The sequence below is a fragment of the Candoia aspera genome, chromosome 1 (genome assembly GCF_035149785.1).
Source record: "Candoia aspera isolate rCanAsp1 chromosome 1, rCanAsp1.hap2, whole genome shotgun sequence".
NCBI classification, from domain to species: domain Eukaryota; kingdom Metazoa; phylum Chordata; class Lepidosauria; order Squamata; family Boidae; genus Candoia; species Candoia aspera.
The window spans coordinates 81,127,564-81,147,489 of NC_086153.1; the positions used below are offsets into that span (position 1 = coordinate 81,127,564).

The following is a 19,926-nucleotide window of genomic DNA, read 5'->3' on the forward strand; positions in this document are numbered from 1 at the left end:
TTTTTCCTTAAAAAGTGTGTGTGTGTGAGAGAGAAAACGTCTGTGCTGCTACCAACTAGTGAGTATACATTTGGTCTCTCTTCATTTATTTTTTAAGATGTCCAACCACATCAGCTGATTTCTGTTCAGATGACAGACCAACACTGCCACTGAGAAGGAATGCATGCATGTACTCTTGTCCTGTTGTTCACTGTTTCTTAAAAGAAATCACCCAACATAGTTGAGTGGTGTGTTTTAAAAAACAAAGGGAAGTAAGAGCCTATTGTTACTGCTAGTGAGTGAGTACTATAAGTAGATATAGGCACACAAAGCCTATATCTACTTATTTTTAAAGAGAAATAACCTAACAATATTGACTGATGTATTCTTTTTTAAAAAGCCAGAATACAGACTCATTGGCTAGGGAATCACTTGCAGCAGGTTGTGCTTTTATGCTGTTGTAATACATGTTTTATGAAAACTGCAAATATGAAAGCAAAAAACTGTCACCATCAGTTGTACATGTTGGGTTTTTATTTAATATGAAAGGCTTCAATAGTATTATGTATTAAGAACAGTGTGTGACTGACTCTCCTCCAAGGATGGAACTGCAGGCTTCTGAGGCTCTACTTGCTTGGGCAGCTTCTTATTACCATACTTGTTATAAATTCTTTCAAGTTCTCTCAGTTCAACACCACCTTCAGTCATAGCCTTTTTGAAACGTTTCAGCTGTTTTCATTTAAAAAGAAAGACACAACTTTTAATTTTTTCACTGCTATCAGTACTTTCAGCAAACAACGAATTACAGTTCTCCAAATTCCCTTCGCCTCCCAAATAAAGCAATTCTCAGGTTAAGAGTATATGCCAACTCTGGCATTTAGCATTCTTAGATATGCATGTGTTAACATTGTTAGTGCTATAGCCATAAAACCAAGCTATAATAAGCTGTACAATATTGTGGTCAAGAACATAAAGCATGGGACAAGTAGCAACTAAAGTAAGAAAAAAAATCAACTTGCCCCTTCGCCATGTTTTTCCCACGGAATTGTAACCCTGTCGTCCACAAAGTTGATTCCAGCTTCGAGGCAACGTTGTGCTAACACACGCCCCACATTCTCACATGCTGCCACACCGGTTGTTTTATAAAGATGCTTCCTAATAGCCCACTCTCGAGTGGAAGCAGACACGGCAATATGACCGCTGCAGTGTTCAATGTAACCTTCCACGTGTTTTTGGGTTTTCTCAAATCGTAACCTGAATTGTTAGATATGAAAAACAAAATGTTACTGTTTTCTTTCAGAGAAGTTCATTCTCAATAACAGAAAAATATTCCTATAGTTCTATATTTGTAAATCTTCTCTTATGTCTCATACTTGGAATTCTATCTCAAACTCTGTATAATAATGCCTTTTTCTTTCCCTTTCCAAACACTAATTATAAACTGAAAAGTCTGTATTAGGATGTGAACTATAGCTTACCTGAAGCGAAAGGTTCCTCATCTCTGAGAAAATACAATCTGCACAGTCCCCATAGCTGAGCATTCTCAGTGATGGCCCCCTTTATGTGGAGTAGCCTGCCTCTGGATATCTGGACCACAATGCCCCAATTGGGCTTTCATGGGGCCATAAATACACAGCTCTTTGATGGAAGATTTGAGGGATGTTGAGAACTGATCTGTTCCCCACTGATGGCATATCAAATGTTAAATTGTATAATATGGGTTGATTTTATTTTATTGATTTTAATTCTATGAGTTGGTGGATATAAGCTACTTAGAGCCTTTTGCAACTGAGAGGCTTAGAAGCCATTACAAATGAATAAACATGCATACATACATGCATACACACTGCACTGATGAAAACAGAGTTGTTCCTCGGGAACAAATGGGAACTGGCACTAAGTACAGGATTCCCTGTGGAAACCTCTGTGATGGTAGATACTCAAGTGAGCTCCAAGTCTCTTTCCTCTTGCAGATCCCCAAAAAACAACTTTGTTTTACTCTATTTTTAAAGTACATTTTTTGGTGCAATAATCTTTTCCCTAAACTATATTTTCTAACCATGGTTATCCCCTATAAGTAGGAGGCCATAATCAGAAACAGAACTTAAAAGATTCAAGAAAATAAACTTAGCTATAACTTCCAATGTTATGGCTGAAATAACAAGTGGACTATTACAGGCTGTATGTTCTGCCATTGGGAGGAGCCAAGATGGCAATCAACTAACAGCTCCTGAATTAAGCCTCTGAACTGTGACTGGCCTCACCCGCTCTGGCTTAGCCCTTTGGCCCAAAAATGCCCTCCAGAGGCAAGAAAAGAACCCAGACCAGCCCCAGTAATGATACTGGGACCCATAAATCCAACAAAGCAGAGAAACAGTTGAGGATATGTTCTGCCCCAGGCAGAGAGCTAAACAAAAGAAAATCCACAAGTACCAAAGTATTTGCCACAAATTTATTGCAACACACTCTATAGGGGGGTGCCCTTGAAGACCACCCAGAAGCTTCAACTGGTCTAGAATGCAGTGGTGCAAGCAATGATGGGGATGCCTCAATAAGTCCATGGAACACCTCTGCTTCATGAGCTGCACTGATGGCCAGTTTGCTTCCAGGTGTGATTCAAGGTGCTGGTTGCTAACTCTAAAGCCCTACATGGCATAGGCCTGGTTACTTGAGGGATCACCTGTCTCCCAGAGTATCTGCCCAGCCCATTCGATCTGACAAGGTTGGCATGTTCCACGTTCCTTCAATTAAACAATGCCATCCATTAGTACCCCGAGAGCGCACTTTCTCTGTCGCAGTGCCTGGAATGAGATTCCCCTCGAGATTCAAACAGCCCCCATCCTGCTGGTGTTTCAAAGGGACTTGAAGACCTGGTTCTTCATCCAGGCCTTTGGTGAGGATGACCAAAACCTCCTTTTATTTTATTTATTCTCTATCCCGCCTTTATTGTTTTTATAAATAAGGCGGCCAAAATAGCTAATATGCCTTCCTCCTCCTCTTTCCCCCACAACAACAACCCTGTAAGGTGAGTTGGGCTGAGAGAGAGGGACTGGCCCAAGGTCACCCAGCCGGCTTTCATGCCTAAAACAGGACTAGAGCTCAGAGTTTTCTTTTTTTTCCACCCAGTTTGTTATTCTGCTATCTCTACTCTATTTTGTTTCTTGTTGTTTTTATTGTCTTGTACTTCATGTTTTAAATCATTTATAAATCGCCCAGAATCGTTGGGAGTTGGGCAGCATATAAATTTAAATAATCACAATAATAATATGAAAAGGGTTCTAGAACTAGGAGTCAAGACTCTCAAATATAAATATTGGGAATTTGGAATCAAGAGAAAAAGCAAATGAACTGCTGCAGATTCATATGGACACAAAGATAGGAAAGATTGTGAGGCAGACAACATTATCAGTATCATTGACAACATCATTGCCCTCTTCAGATTAGAAGAAATATTTGATTTAAAAAATTGCTTCTTCACAAGTAATAATTGCACAAGTGTTCCCTATATTATTGAACTTGGGTTACTTTGCATTTTTTAATTTACCTGTACCAATAATCCCGTTTTGGCCATGAGGTTCTCCAGCCTAGATCCTTTCTTGCAATAGCCAATCTTTCCAAGTTATGTGGATTCCTATTTCTGAAGTCAGGAGCAACAATCTCATTTTCTCTTGTATCCACTTCATCCGTAAGAGGTATGGAATTGGGAACAAAAGAATTAAATTTAACTCCTGCAAGAAAATAAAGAAAAACTACTTAAATGTATACTTAAAGGACTTTGAAAACAACCAAGAGCACAGAAAAATTTTCGGTATAACATATAATGAAAATGTACTAGAATCATAGACTGGTGGTGAAATGGGAGTAAGGCACAAACACAGATAAAAATGTTTAATATTATGTTGTTAATCTTAAGCAAGCTCAACCTTATTTAATACACTTCATATCCCCATTTATTAAAGAATACCTGGCACATCATTGTTCCTAATTTGTGGTTTAGAGAGGCTGCAGAGATGCCACTTAAATGTTTTATCCGCCATATGAAGGCTGAAGCCAGCAAGGTGAAAAGCAAAGAGCTTTAGACCACACAGACCATAATGTGCATTCTGTGCAGGTGCTCTAAACATCCAAGACTGAGAACCTGGCAGCAAAAAGTCAGTTACAATATAAGGGTACAGGACTTAAACCCCAGAGTTGGCATACAAATATAGCTAGATGCTTAGATTCTACAATAACTGATCTTTGTTGTTAAAAGAATTTCTTTCACAATAAAAACATTTTATTTATCTGAATCTCATTTCTAAATCTTCCTCTACTAAGTTAGTACGTGCATGCTTACATTACGAAAAGAGAGATTGTCATGCCCAAGTTACGCTCTGACAAGCAGATATGTACAGTATATAACTACTTTTAAAAAGTAGTAAATAGTACTCTGTTTAATGAAACATATTTTAAGGTAAGCAGCAATGAGATTTGCACCTTTTTGAATTCACTGTTCAGGTTTTATCTCCTTTGTATATCTAAAGATGAAAACAAAGCATTGCTAAACTGAGTAACAAATGTTTAAATTAAATTAAAAGTAAAGTAATAACTAATTTCCAATATTAATATATTATTTATTATTAAAATAACTACATTACATTCAATGGAGTGGAGTTTAATTCTGAGTGAGCATGCATGGGATTGTAACATGTTTGTAGGAGATGTATCTCTATTGATACCACATTGATAAATGTGCATTCAATGGATACATAAGACTACCATAAATTTCTATCAACTCATAATTGGATTTGGGGAATTGTAAAGTTGATCAGTGTACTTTAATTATTCCATTAATTCATTGTGGGATTAACTATTCTAGCTAAAACATTACAGGTTACAAAATAAATAAAGGAAATAATTCTTACAGACGGTTTATTTTTGCACTGTTTTATATCCAAGCCTAAGAGCCAGTATGGTGTAGTGGTTAAGGCACTGGGCTAGAAACAAGAAGACTATCAGTTCTAGTCCCGCCTTATGTAGAAAGCCAGCTGGGTGACCTTGGGCCAGTTACTCTCTTTCAGCCCTAAAAAGAAGGCAATGGCAAACCACTTCTGAAAATCTTGCCAAGAAAACAACAGGAACTTGTCCAGGCAGTCGCCAGGAGTTGAAAACTGATTTAAAGGTGCACACACATATATATTCCAAGCCTACTGAAAACTGTGTTAATAAAGAGGAAGAAATTTCTTTGATTACTTTTGAGACTTCTTCTAAGTTACAAAATAGCATAAGCTTCTCTATGGAACAAGTGATCTACAAAGAGGTGGCTAAAATTATTCCACTTTACATGCAACTTTTTTTTTTAAGATAATGATGAGATACAACAGAAGAACCAGAAATAAAAGACAATGGTAAAATTACATGAATGAGTCATGGAGGCTGTTCTGTAAAGGCATATGGTATACCTATTTTCATTTGTGAAGTTGAAGGATACCTTATTGCCTCATGACCGTGGATGCTGCCCCATTCAATGAAGTTTGCATCACTGCATCATATTCCACAGACACACTTTCTTTAAAGGTATTATGCATACAGATAACCCCTCTTTGTACTTTCAAAGCCTAGCAACAGAGACTTGTCCTTTCTTCTCTTATCAGATGATGATGATGATGATGATGATGGGTGAACAAACTAATGCAACAAACTGCAAAGTGTTTATTTCTAGATTGGCTATACAGTATAATCCCCACCACTCCTCATAACCTGCAGCAAAGTAAATCCTTCTCCCTTAACTTAGTGCTACCCAAACTACAAGTGCCATCATTTATATTCAGCATTTTGCCTGTAATTCAAGTTCAAATCATCTGGAGAGCAAAAGGCTGAGGATGGCCGCCCGTCCTTCAAAATATTTTGGTAACAGCGGATGCTTTCGATCGCAGGAGCTGTATTCTTGCGCAGATTTTGAAAGGAACATGCTTCTAAGAGCGCAGGTTTTCGAAAAGACCCGTGCAGAAGGAGTTACAAAAGGCAAAACCTTTCGCTGACTTAACTGTTCAGCCTCCTTCCCTGTCTTTCTGAATGTCATATTAACATCCCACGCTTCTCCACCCAAGAACGAAATCCAGAACTCTCTCTACCGTGCCCGGGTTCCCGGAACGTCTTAGCCGCGCTGCTGAGCCGCACAGTCCACCTTCTGAGCGCCATCACGCCTGGAAAACCGCAGGAAAGGACCTGGCAGGACCTACAAAAGGCTAGGGGGCGCCACCTCTTCCTCTGTTGAACGAACCGATATGGTTTTTCCCACGATCTCTTTCCGTCCTCCCCCCCTCAAAAAAGTAGAAATCTTGATTGGCCAACGTCATATTAACTCACTTTATTTCCTCTAGAATGGCCGTACAAGCCAATAACAATTCGGATGAATATGGCTATAGACTTGTAACTGTAGAGCAGGGTTTTTCAACCTTGGCAACTTTAAGGTGTGTGGACTTCAACTCCCAGAGTTCCCTAGCCAGCAAATTCTGGAAGTTGAAGTCCACATATCTGAAAGTTGCCAAGGTTGAAAAACCTTGCTGTAGAGGAATGGAAAAGTTTCTGATTTAAATACAGTCCTTTTTCCCCTTCCCGGTGAAGCAGATGACTAATTAGTGTTTTGTTTTATGCCAATGGTACGTTTTTAGAAATGAAAAACTCAAGGTGTCTTCACGCACATCGCTGTATTTGAACAGCATGCTGTTCAACAGCAAATTGTAGAGGTATATATAGACTTCTAAAAGAAGTAAAAGTAAGACAACGGGCTTATAAATCCATGGAGACGGAGAGTTCTACTCCCGCCTTTGGCATGAAAGCCGGTTGAGTGACATTGGGCCAGTCACTCTCTCAGCCCAACTCACCTCACAGGGCTGCTGTTGTGGGGAAAATAGGAGGCGGAAGGAGTATTAGGTATGTTCGCCGCCTTGAGTTATTTATAAAAGTAATAAAGGCGGGATAGAAATTAAAAAAAAAAGTGGATGAATTTGTTAGACATGCAAACCAGTCTCAGTCCAATCTCTAACCTACTACAGATTGTGAATTTTATGTGTGTGTATCTGAGTGGGATAAAAATCCAATAATCATAATAATGAAGTTGAAAGATCGTAATTCATAAAAGGTTTAAACTATGATATTTCAACTTCATCTCCATTAATTTACAATATTAAGATGAGGTGAAATAGTCAGCACTACTTTGTTTTCAATAATAGAAATTCATCCAGTGTCATCTTAATCGGGGAGAAAATCTGAAACAGAAAGAGGCCCTGGTGGGTGAGACCAGCTGTCTCTCAGTCAGACCTATACGATCTTACCACTTCTCTCCAAATAAACGTGTCGGCTGCAATTGCAAACATCCAAACAATCAGACTAATAAATTCTTCGGAATCCCTAAGTAGCACCCTGCACTGACGTATTTAACTGTTGGGATGCTGCTCTTCCCTTTTTCTATCTCTGTGGGTTTGAGATTCAAAGGAAATACTTGATTCATATCCGGTGCAACCTTTTTTTAATAAAAAAACCTCAAATCGCGCAACCTGGATTTGGGGACAGACCACGCGACTGCGCATTTTTAACGCTTTATGTACCGAGGGAGAAATGGAGGTTCTCCGATTTCAGTGTTTAAAAAGAGTTTGTGCGATGGAAGAGATACCTTCGTCTTGTCTGAACAGCTGTGGCAAGGAACAACAAAGACAATGACCATTCTTTTTATACTTTTCTTTCTTTTTAAATGGCGGACCCGCAAGCTTGCAGCTCCACTTAATTGTATTTGAAGGGAGTGACTACTCTCACTCCCACTAGAATCTTCTAGAACACATTGACCCACCTGTCACTCTCATTGGTTATTCCGCGAAAGTAGGGTGGGACATTTGTTTCCCAAGCACCAATCGCCTTCAAAGGCCCAACGGGCCGCTACCTAACAAGCTTGTGCCGGGCAGGGGAGTTCGCTTCCTTTTCTTTACGTCATGTGAGTTTTACGACATTCCTGTGCAGCCGATTCTCTGCGTTCAATTCACCGATAGGCTGAGTCGCGAGAGGCAGAGCTACCCAGAAGGCATTGCATCGCCGTCCGCAGTGCCTGCAGGAGCGCGCGCGTTGACGCCTCGGTCTCTTTGTCCGGGAAAATGGCGTTTGAGGGGCCTTTAGCGGTCTTTGGGGAGCGGGGCACCGGCGAGAACGTCCGGACACAGAATGGTAAACGCAAAATCTTCCCTCGGTTCTTTAGACCGCCACACCCTGAGTCGCCAGAGAGTTAACGGTTACTTCGCCGTCCTCTCTGGCGCGTGGGAAACCTTGGGCGGGGGCGCGGACATCAGGCAAGGTGGGCCACGCTATCTGAACTCGCGGTCCCGAGCAGGAGGGGCCGGTCTGGGTGCGACGTCGGGCCCGCGCAAGCAGTGGTTGCCGGCAGGCACCACGTGCTTTATTAACCTCAACGGGAAGAAGGGTTGTGACGCCTCTTAAGCCGTCGGGAGGGGAAGAGAGGAACGAGGGGCTGCGTCAGCAGCAATGTGGTCCTCGCCTGGTCCAGTTCTGGCTGTTCTCCGCTTGGACCTGAGATAACTGCGGACCGCTGCTGTCTCCGCGCTGCAACTGAAAGACAGTAATACTCTCTGTTCCCACGTGAGATAACTTCGCTTCTTCAGTCACGCCCCATATGAATTGGTAGCTTAGAGGCTGGTTCGCTTCCTTATAGTACGCTGGCAGTTGAGAAGCAGCATTTTAATCCCATGCGGATGCAGACTCGCTTTTGGGGAAGATATGTTATCAGTAGCCTATGAGTATTTTAAAATTGCTGTAGAAAATGTAGCGAATATATTCAGCTGCTTAAAAATAAGTTTGGTAGCCGAGGCATTTTGGTGTTAACTTTTAAACCATCGTTTTTTCAGAATCAAATATTCTTTTATGTCCTGCCAAAATATCTCATGAAGAATGTTAGGTCTTTTGTTGTTGAAGTTACAGCGGTGTTTTAAGTTAAACATCTCTTTATTTCTGAAGGACTAATGGCCTGTAAAGGGGTTTGCCACAGTTTTTACTTAAATATCTATGCTCCCTGCATTCTGCTCTTGCTATAAGCAGAGCCTGTTATTGTTGAAAATAACTGCACTGGACTCATTTGATTAGTATTTGGATGGGAAACCCCAAATAAATCTCAGGATTGTAAACTAGTTAAAGTTGTAAAGTTAAACTTCCAGGAGGAAGAGCATGGCAAACCACATAGAGGTTTGCATGTGGTCACCAAGAACCAAGCTGTAGTAAGAGACTCTGCTTTACTTATAAATAGTAACAGATCATATGTTAGAGAAGGAAATTTCTGTAAATGCTAACCCTTTCAGTCTGTATCCTGTGCCAATATGCATATAGGCATCTCTTGTTTCACTGTTAAGAGATTATTTCTTTTGATAATAGATTTTGATAATAAGTACCACCAGAGTATATATGAGAGATTTTTTTTAAAAAGAGAGATGCTGTTGTATTTGCTGAGAATTAGGCATGTCCCGTTGTACTGCCTCTTATTTGCAATACAAAATAAGAGATAATCCTCATGGGATAAATAAAAGCCTGTCATAGTCTGATGGAGAAGAATGAATATCAGCTTCTTTCTATATGAAATGGCAGAACAAAGCATGACGAAGACGATATTTTTAGGACTGATTCATGTTGTTTCCTTGTCTGTTCTTTGTGTAGATGATGCAAAGAACCTGACATTAATTATGCATAAAGTCTTCATAATGGACTAAGTTTTACTTATAATATGCTGAATGCCTGGATCACAAACTACAGCCTGTGTATAAAGCATTTACTTTATATAAGTTACTGCATACAGTCTGTTTTCAAAGTCAACTGCAAAACATTTGTGTATAAATGAAATAGTAGTTAAACCCTGAACGAGTAATAATTGCCAGTTTAATTGTCCAGAACTATTTACTATCTTTAAAATATTTAACTAAATGTATATATTTAGCACTTGAACTGCATAAGTTAAAATTTTAGGAAACAACTCTGTTTATTAGGGGAAAAAATCTGTTTTGTTGAAACAGTTACAGCTGCTGCTTCGATTGCCAATATTGTAAAGAGTTCACTGGGTCCAGTTGGCTTGGATAAAATGCTGGTGGATGACATTGGTGTAAGTAGACCTTCCTTTATGAAACTACACAAAGAAAGTAATTTGCTCTCAGCTTCCTGCTTTTAAAATTAAGACATTCCATGCAAGGTAGTCAACTAATGGGGGGAGGGGGGAACAGAATTTTTTTCCCTGTTTCTTCCCCCCACCCAAGCATTTCCCTTGCATCTCCTTGATTTGAGAAGGTATAAAAAAAATTCCCTCACCTGTACCTTCATATACATGTAGTTTTCATGCAGGTGTCAAAAAATGGATAGTCTAGGATACTCAAAAAGGCTGTCTAGTCACAGAAGGCCAAACCAATACCCCCCCCCCCTTTCTCTCTCTCTCTCTTTCTTTGCTCTGGAATAAGCAAAAAATCCTAGGTAGCAATGTTTGGACTGCCTCACAAGGTCAGCATTTTTCTGAATTTTGCCTTTCTAAAATAAAAAGAAACAGGAGAACCTTTAGCCAATAGTATTCCAGGTGTTAGCCAAAAATGGCATGCATGGTCCCTCATCAAACTTTGCCACAGGAAAAGAGATGCGTCCTTGGCTTCAGTTTGGTAGAGGTACTTTCACACTGATGTTCCCATATCAGAAATATCTGTTCTACCATTCTTAATTATAATTCTGGAGCTTAATGAGAACAGCAGTACATTCTTACATGTGATGCAAAAAAGGCAGCTATCATTTAGTAGTACATGGGGCTGTATGGTTGTTAAATAGCTAAATGGCTGAGTACATCACTACTTGCAAGGCAATTATTTGTTATATTCTGTGATCCCAATCAGTATTAAGTTACGTGAGTGATTTTTGTGTGTTTGGAATATTAGGATGTGACCATTACTAATGATGGTGCAACTATTCTCAAGTTGTTGGAGGTAGAGCACCCTGCTGCAAAAGTATTATGTGAACTAGCGGAACTACAAGACAAAGAGGTTGGAGATGGGACCACTTCTGTGGTACGTATGTGCATTTTTATAGTCTCACAACCATGCTAGCTTTGAAGTAGCATTAATCGTGTTTAAAACTTACATTTTATAATGGAATTATGTGACATTAGCTTGTGCCTCTTTTAATAATGACAAATGATGATCCTTAAACTTGCTGTACCCAAACAGAATTAACACTGGCGCTGTCTTCAGTTAAAATACAGTTTCATTTGGATGTGAAGAACTGGTATAATGTATCTTAGAGCTACTTAAGTTTACCTCTTAAGGGCTACTTAAGTTTACCTCTAAAAGCAGAGTGAAAACTTTCCCATTTGACTACCATTTATTTGTTCTACAAAATAAATGGCTATGCTTATGGGATATAGGAATAACTGCCAAAGTCTGAAGGAGAAGACCAACAATATCTTTTTCCTATATGAAGTGGCAGAACATATATAGCAATTCTAACTCTATACAGGTAGTCCTTGGTTAACAACCATTTGTTCAGTGACTGTTTGAATTTGCTGCTCTCGCAGTGTCCCCACAGTCACATGATCACGATTCAGGCGCTTGGCGACCAGCTCACAGTTATGATGGTTGCAGCATCCTGCGGTTACGTGATCACCATTTGCAACCTTCATCGCTGGTTTCTAACAAAGTCAATGGGGATGCCGGCAGGAGGTCACAAATGACGATTGCGTGACCATGGGATGCTGTGACTGCGGGATTCATCTAACAACTGCAACCAGAACTGCTGTTGTAAGTTGGTGCAGTCACGTGATGTCACGCTTTAGGACCGCATTGCTTCACGATGTGCTTCCTGGTCCCAATTACTGTAGTTAACTGAGGATTACCAGTACTTCACTTTTAGAAAAAGAAGGGGTGTATGTGTTCCTGTTTTAGAGGTGCATCTTGATTTTCTCATGCACAGATTGTTCCTGCATAAGTGTGAAAATTTGACCGATTTCTTTTTCTAAACTCTTATTTTAGCAAAACAGGGAAAAGTATCTTTCTCACCAACAATTGAAAACAAATTTTGAAAAGTTGGATTGGGAAAGCACTTTTTAGGTTCAAGGATAGTGCTACTAATTAAAAAGTTCAATTGACCCTGAAGAGAGATATCCTTAGTAAATTCTAAGCAACAACATTGTTTGAAGGCCATATTAATATTTCTTTTTGTCTCCATTTGAGGAAAGTTTTCTGTTTCTCCTTAAGAGGAGGAAGGTATTCTTGCATCCCATATTAGTTCAAATAACAGAACCATTCAGATTGGCCTTGTATATCCTTGCATAATCAATATCTAGTTCCTGTTTTTGTTGAATCCTGATCCTTTCTGCATCAAATGTGTTCAGGTTGTAGTTTTCTGTTTGACTTTGAACTCTCAACAGTTGCCCATTTATGTGAGGATTGTGAGAAGGAAACATTGTACTTGTTGATCTTCTATGTATATGGCCCTGTAGTATAAGTGTGAACTGGAAGTCTTGGTGTTAGAGGTTCAGCTTACAGTTTATGTGACAATAGAGGAAATAAATAAGAGTAGACATAACAGTGGATGAAGTTCCTCCATGAGACCTGCACTCATTTGTGGTGATGGAGAAGAACTTGAGTGACTGCGCTAGGCCAGTACTAAATATTCTTAATGCAAAACTGAGGACAAGTAATCAATTGACTTTAGCTATAATGATGGATGAGATAGTTTGTGATGCAAGAATTTAAATCCAGAAAATGTCCTTCGGTTCCCAAGATACCTTTAGGGCAGTCTTCCTTAGCAAGGTCTCCTTTGGATGTTTTTGCAAGTACATGCCAATATTCTGGCTCAGTTTTCTCTTAGTTGCAGTCAGCAGCATCTAGAATGTCAACTAAAGGACTGTGTGCTTCCTTGGCTTCAATTTGGCAAAAGTACATTCAGATTATTTTTTGTCTTGGCTGGTTCCTTTCTATCCCTGGCATATTCATCCTATCTCCCTGGCTTCTGATTAATTTGTGATTATATTCTATGATCGTAGTCAATATGATATAGCTCTGTTTCAAGCTTGAAGATTTCCAAGAATACTCAAAATGGGATGTTCTGCAAAGCTTCAAGCTCAAAAATATTCTAAACAAAAAGTTCTGTGCACCTGTAACTTGGACTGTATATAAGAGTAAATTGAATAGTTCTGCCTCCTGAAGCAAATGTGAGTTGTAAGTATTCCAAGAATGTCTTCCATTTACTGAAGTGAAGGTTTATGTGGTATTTTTTGTTTTGTTTTTTACTGCTTGTATCAAGGGTGTAACTTTTTCACATAGTAGTTTTAAATCATGTGTTCTCTTTAACAGGTAATTGTTGCTGCAGAACTTTTGAAAAATGCGGATGAATTGGTGAAACAGAAAATTCATCCCACTTCTGTCATTAGTGGATATCGTCTTGCTTGCAAGTAAGACCTACTGAAGTATTTCAAACGAGAAATTGTATAAAATTTACCAGTTACGTTTTAAATTTAAGTTTTAAGGTATTGGATAATGCATTTTTTCTTTGATCAACATAGCATTTTTCATATATCGTTGCCCACTTAATGACCTCTCCCATCAGTCATGAGGTAGCTGACAAACAGCTAGAGCCCTTCCACTGATAGTACTATGGTCGTGGAGTGCCATTACCTGCCACCCAATAACAAGCAGCTGAAAAACTAGCCTTGGACCTAGATGCAAATATGTATTTGTGAGTCAGTGAGTAAAAGACTAAATGAAGTCAGCAGCATGCTTTGTCCGTGCAGATGCTTCTGAGGTTTTCCCCTTTACCAGTGGAAAGAGGATTGTTACTGTGGTGATGTTTGAGGGTTATAATAGAATTTGAGATTTGCTGGAATTCTTAGTGCTACCTGTGACCCAGTTGTGATTCTGTAAAGCAGCAGGGCTCGGGGGTAAATTAGCCAACAGTGGTCTGACTTTCATTAACAAGGTACCATTTTTGCCCTGTCCCCCTTTCATCCATGTCATTGACCAAATAAATAGTTATCTGTATAACTAGATGTTCTGCTATTGTATTTGTTGTGATGGCAGCATATCTCAATCTTATCAGTATAATCGGTATAACAGGACTTTTGCTAAAATACAGAATTGGTCTGTAAAATTGCCCACCAAGCCTTTAAATTCTTTTAAGCTGTTATGTTTAGTTATTGGGTGCAACACAGACATACTAATGCAGATATGATACGCTGTGTTTAAAAATTATTTTAGATATGTATTTTTAATATTTAGTAATATATTGTAAAATATTAGAAAGCATGGAAATGCAAGGCCATTGAAAATGTACATTTGAGATAACTTTTTTCTAACTATGTGCAAAACTTATTGTTCTGGGGTTTAAATTTTAATGATTCTACAAAAATACTGTTTTTTTCCCTAACAGAGAGGCAGTTCGTTACATCAATGAAAATTTGGTTATTAACTCAGATGAGCTGGGCAGAGACTGTCTTATTAATGCAGCAAAAACATCAATGTCATCCAAAATCATAGGAGTGTATCCTTTCACAGAGAAAAATTAGGAAGTGGTATTGTGTAGAAACTAGATACTGACTAGACCATTACCTTCTAGAGAAAAACAGCATTTTTTATTTGCGTTTGTAATATCATTTAATTGTGAAGCGTGTGGGATTTATTTCTCTTGTATCTGATTATGTTAACCTTAACTGTGTTCTTGTAGTGACAGTGACTTCTTTGCCAACATGGTAGTAGATGCTGTACTTGCAGTAAAATACACAGATCAGAAAGGACAACCACATTATCCTATCAACTCTATCAATGTTTTGAAGGCACATGGTCGCAGTCAGAAAGAGAGTATTCTTGTAAATGGCTATGCATTAAACTGTGTTGTAGGCTCCCAAGGTAAGATCAGTTTTTTCCCCCAGCAAAGCAATAAAGGGGTGTAATTTAAAAAGTGATTGCACTTTTATATCTGGATATAGACAAGTTTTTGGAAACAGTATTTTTGACTGATAAGTTGGCTAGAAGAAATAGTATAACTAGATGGAGATTGAAATTATCGTACATTTGTAATACAGTTGAGGCAAGTATCTTCAGATGGATTGTCCCTACCCTTTGCTTGAATGAGCATGGCTTTTATAAATTAGCTCTGATAAACAGAAGACATGGAGGAAGTTTTTGTGTCCAGAAGAAAAATAATTGTTTCTATACATCTCTTTGGGAAGACAATCTTCTGTAAATTGACCTAGGAATGTTGATGATTGTGCAGGATTAAGTATTTTCATTAAAGGGAGTGGTTTGATGATCTCTCTGAAGGTTTAGCTTTACATTTCAGTAGTAATCAAGGAGAAGTATGATGCACTTGAAGTATGCAAGGGTATGCCTTCAAAAGTCTTAGAAGCTTTGGTAAATTTTGAATATTTTTAGCTGGATTATTCTGCCTGGCCTCACTGTTTATAATGGAGTGAGACCTCTTTCCCATATGGGAAAGTATATGTAAGTCTGTTTTTATGAACCATACCTATTAAAGTGAATGGGAGAAGCAGTCTGTTTGAGGATTCCTACAGCCACTATGAAAATTAGGTATCACTGTGTTTTTAGATGCAGTTAAGTTCTATTTTTATACAGAATCTTAAGAGAATCTTTCTCTTTCTTTTAGGTATGCCTAAGAGAATAGTTAATGCCAAAATTGCATGTCTTGATTTCAGCCTACAGAAAACTAAAATGAAGCTTGGTGTTCAGGTGGTGATCACAGACCCAGAAAAACTGGATCAGATTAGACAGAGGTATTCTATAGGGAGCTTTTTTAACTAAAATGAGAAAATGTGTACATTTTCAGCATTTGTCCCACACATACTAAGAGCATGGCATCTTAAATACAAAATTTGATTATGAATATGACAGTATTCTATCCAAAATAATTTTTTTCTATATCCAATTTCTAGCAAGAGGTTTGTCCTCATTTTACATAAATTTGTAGGTCTAAGTGAATCTGTAATTAAGAGCTTAATTTACCTTTCCTCTTCCTCTGGTAAATGTATTTCCCTCTTTAAAAGTCAGTAGTGTCTCCAGTTTTTGCTTACTGATAGAATGCTGAAGTGTTCTAATGATATTAAACATACAAGTCTTCCTTGAATTAGTCTTGGGAATTTATCAAAAGATCCAGTGTAGTAACGGAGACATAGATTTCAGCCGTATTTTGAGGGAGGGGTCGTTATTTTGCCAGTGATACCATTACAACTGAGATAGATGTTTCTCTGTTTTAACAGCAGTAGGGAAACATTTTTACTGCTTGGTGAGGGAAAACATTGCATGCAACTAAATCCATGTCTTTGTATCCCAATGTACATGGGGTTCCTTGAGCCCAAATCATTGCCCACCTCTGAATTAGATTGTATGGGGTGGTATACATTTACAGGGTAAGTTCAGTAATGATTTGCAAATTATTCACCATTAATAATATTCTTATTGAGAATTTCTCATAGGTTGCCAAATAGTTTCTGTATTACCTGGAATACAATGACTGGTTTTTAGGGACAAAATAGACTTCTATATTTTTTATTGAAATGTCTGCAGTATGGGAGAAGGAATAGGACACACACAAATAACAACTAGTTGCTTGATGTGCTCCACACTTTCTAATTATTTTAATTAAAAACTTTGATTGCTCTTGAACTTAAATTTATAGTTCTATTTAATCAGTGTGTACTTTCTCATGCAGAGAGGCTGACATCACTAAAGAGAAAATTCAGAAGATTCTGGCTACAGGAGCAAATGTTGTTTTGACCACTGGGGGCATTGATGATATGTGTCTGAAATATTTTGTGGATGCTGGTGCTATGGCAGTACGCAGAGTTCTAAAAAGAGACCTTAAACGCATTGCTAAGGCTTCTGGAGGTAATTACAGATATCTCTAAATATAATCACAGTTTAATTGTCCTTCAATAAAGAGCTTAAATGTGTAGAAGATTGCTATTACTGATGTTCCTTCAGACTACAATATATGTGTATAAAAAGACGTTGTGATTTATCAAGTCTTTTTACTTTGTATTAGCCACCGTTTGTTCTACCCTGGCAAATCTGGAAGGTGAAGAAACTTTTGAAGCATCCATGCTGGGACAAGCAGAAGAGGTGGTTCAAGAACGAATTTGTGATGATGAATTGATTTTAATTAAGAAGTAAGGAAATACCTATCTTGTATAAAGTAATTTGTAATGGATACATTTTGCTGTAACTTTTGAAAGTGTTTCCCATTGAATTGCTGCCATGCTATTTTCAAATCGTATGAGCAGTTATACGCGTGGGATAGATTACTTTTAGTCCCCCTATAAATGTTGAGGCAGTAAATGTCTTGACTTTGTTGATGGACTTGGACACAGAATTACTGCTAGCTACATAATGTACGGTGATTCTATTGCCTTGCCCTCAGCTTTAGAGATTTATTATAGTTTGATAATTATTTCACAAGGAAACATTTATCTCTCTTTCTGAAACAGTACTAAGGCACGGACTTCAGCTGCTATTATATTACGAGGAGCAAATGACTTTATGTGTGATGAGATGGAGAGGTCTTTGCATGATGCTCTTTGTGTGGTCAAAAGAATATTAGAGTCAAAGTCTGTTGTACCAGGAGGTGGTGCAGTTGAAGCAGCACTTTCCATTTATCTAGAAAATTATGCAACTAGCATGGTAAGTATTTAGTTAACTAAAGTTTAAATTGTAATGCTTTTCTTAGGAAATCAGACCTATACTAACATTCAGTGCTACCTATATCTGAAAAGTTTATAGAATTGGGGCTGGAGGGGTCATTTAGGTATCAAGTCCTACTTCCTGCTTGGTTCAGGAGACCATATTAAAGCTTTATCTATGGATGGGTATCCAGAAATTGCTTCAACACATCCAGCAAGGGTAGCTCATTGCCTCACTCCATTATTTTATAATGTATTAACTTAATATTAGATTTTTTCTTATTTAAATAGGGATCACGGGAACAGCTTGCTATAGCAGAATTTGCAAGATCTCTTCTAGTTATTCCAAATACGTTAGCAGTGAATGCTGCTCAAGATGCCATTGACCTTGTTGCAAAACTCAGAGCATTTCACAATGAAGCTCAAGTGAATCCAGACCGTAAAAATTTGAAGTGGTAAGTGCGCATGGAAGAATTTATGGCAAAATCAGAATATTGATTGGTTTTATGCATTGTCGTAGGCTATTATTTGTTTAATCATTTCTTGTTGAATGAATCAATTGGGTGTGAGCATTCAGCATGCTAAACAAAAATGATGTCTAGTCTTAAGATGCTAGCATACAGAATGTTTAAAGTAAGTTTTGATCTTCTACAGTCAGCTTATAGCTTTATCAGAAGAAATGGAATAATGGATGCATGTTAGAGAAAGGTAAAGGTTTCCCTTGACGTAAAGTCCAGTCGTGTCCGACTCTAGGGGGCGGTGCTCATCTCCGTTTCAAAGCCTTGGAGCCGGCGTTGTCATAGACACTTCCGGGTCATGTGGCCAGCATGACTCACGGAACGCCGTTACCTTCCCGCCGAAGCGGTACCAATTAATCTACTCACATTTGCATGTTTTCGAACTGCTTGGTGTGCAGGAGCTGGGACGAGCAACGGGAGCTCACCCCGCCGCGCGGTTTCGAACCGCCGACCTTCCGATCGACAGCTCAGCGGTTTAACCCGCAGCGCCACCGCGTCCCTGGATGCATGTTAGGGATGTGCAAAACCTAGATTTTCAGGTGTGGAATTTTCTTTCCAGACAACACTAGTCTAGTCATTCCATGGACAGACTGGCAATTTTCCAGAAATTAATCCCCCAAGCTGGAAATGGTTTGTTATGTTCTGGACATAGTTTGACTCTGAAACAGCCTTATTACCTTTGGAATTTCACAAATAGTTTTCATTTTGGAGGATTCATTTCTGGAAAATAGCTGGATCAGCTCTTTGCAGTAACAGCATATCCTGACCAGAAATTGCCATTTGGAATCTTACATTTCTAGAATGCTAGATTTTGCCTGTTCTTAGTATATATAATACAGGTAGTCCTCAATTTACCACTGTTCGTTTAATGACGGTCCAAAGCGCAGGCAGCCTCGGAAAAAGTGCTTTACAACCTGTACTCACACTTAAAACTGTTGTACTACCACCCACGGTCACATGATTGCAATTTTGGGTGCTTGGCAACTGGCTTGTATTTATGACCTCTTGCAGTGTCCTGCAGTCATGTGATCACGATTTGCAACCTTTCTTGGTTTCTGGCAAAAAAGTCTTGGGGAATCTGGATTTGCTTAATGACCCTGGTGATTCGATTAATGACCATCATAAAAATGTCATAAAATCAGGTCTGGTCAAGTGGTGAGTCAGCTTACGACCTCAATGACTTACGATGGAAATTCCAGTCCCTGTTGTGGTTGTAAGTTGAGGACTACCTGTAAAATTGTTGGATGTTTGCAGAGGGAACTACCAGGTACTGTTTGACATCTGTTGCATTTGATGTTGGAAAATTTGAAGTGGGTCTCATGTTTCAGGTTTGGGGTTTGAGAAGACTGAAGATGTTTGAAATGTACATTCCTGTTTAAAACAGTATTTCCTTTTTTAAAAGGATCGGTCTTGATTTAATCAATGGGAAACCACGTGACAACAAACAAGCTGGTGTATATGAGCCTACTGTAGTTAAAACAAAGAGCTTAAAGTTTGCAACAGAAGCAGCAATTACTATTCTTCGAATTGATGATCTCATTAAGTTGCACCCTGAAAGTAAAGGTGAAAAAGGAGGATGCTATGAAGATGCGGTTCAGTCTGGAGCAATTGAAGACTAAATGGATTTTTATTTAACTATCCCTGTGAAATTCTCTCTAGTCTGTATTAAGTAGTATGTTGATGAAAGCAAGCTGTCAAACTCCTTCATAACTAGAAAATAAATGAAAGATGGCCATATTT

General features: G+C 38.7%; 2 protein-coding genes and 2 non-coding genes across 4 annotated transcripts; 3 read left to right on the plus strand and 1 right to left on the minus strand.

Annotated features, from left to right (window-relative positions):
* Positions 1-495: 495 nt before the first annotated feature.
* On the minus strand, positions 496-6,268 carry MRPL18 (mitochondrial ribosomal protein L18). Its single transcript, XM_063307879.1, has 4 exons — positions 6,093-6,268; positions 3,524-3,707; positions 999-1,233; positions 496-708 (listed from the first exon to the last, which is right to left on the minus strand). Exons 1-4 carry the CDS (start codon positions 6,157-6,159, stop codon positions 541-543), a joined length of 654 nt encoding a protein of 217 aa, XP_063163949.1. The 5' UTR covers positions 6,160-6,268; the 3' UTR covers positions 496-540.
* Positions 6,269-8,031: 1,763 nt separating this feature from the next.
* Positions 8,032-19,923, plus strand: TCP1 (t-complex 1). Its single transcript, XM_063307890.1, has 12 exons — positions 8,032-8,175; positions 10,023-10,108; positions 10,920-11,048; positions 13,335-13,432; positions 14,407-14,517; positions 14,701-14,882; positions 15,640-15,766; positions 16,702-16,877; positions 17,035-17,158; positions 17,477-17,669; positions 17,960-18,123; positions 19,589-19,923. Exons 1-12 carry the CDS (start codon positions 8,106-8,108, stop codon positions 19,803-19,805), a joined length of 1,677 nt encoding a protein of 558 aa, XP_063163960.1. The 5' UTR covers positions 8,032-8,105; the 3' UTR covers positions 19,806-19,923.
* On the plus strand, positions 9,476-9,611 carry LOC134488696 (small nucleolar RNA SNORA29). The gene has a single exon (XR_010067014.1). It is a non-coding gene; the product is annotated as a small nucleolar RNA SNORA29 (small nucleolar RNA).
* Positions 11,343-11,477, plus strand: LOC134488695 (small nucleolar RNA SNORA29). The gene has a single exon (XR_010067013.1). It is a non-coding gene; the product is annotated as a small nucleolar RNA SNORA29 (small nucleolar RNA).
* Positions 19,924-19,926: the final 3 nt, after the last annotated feature.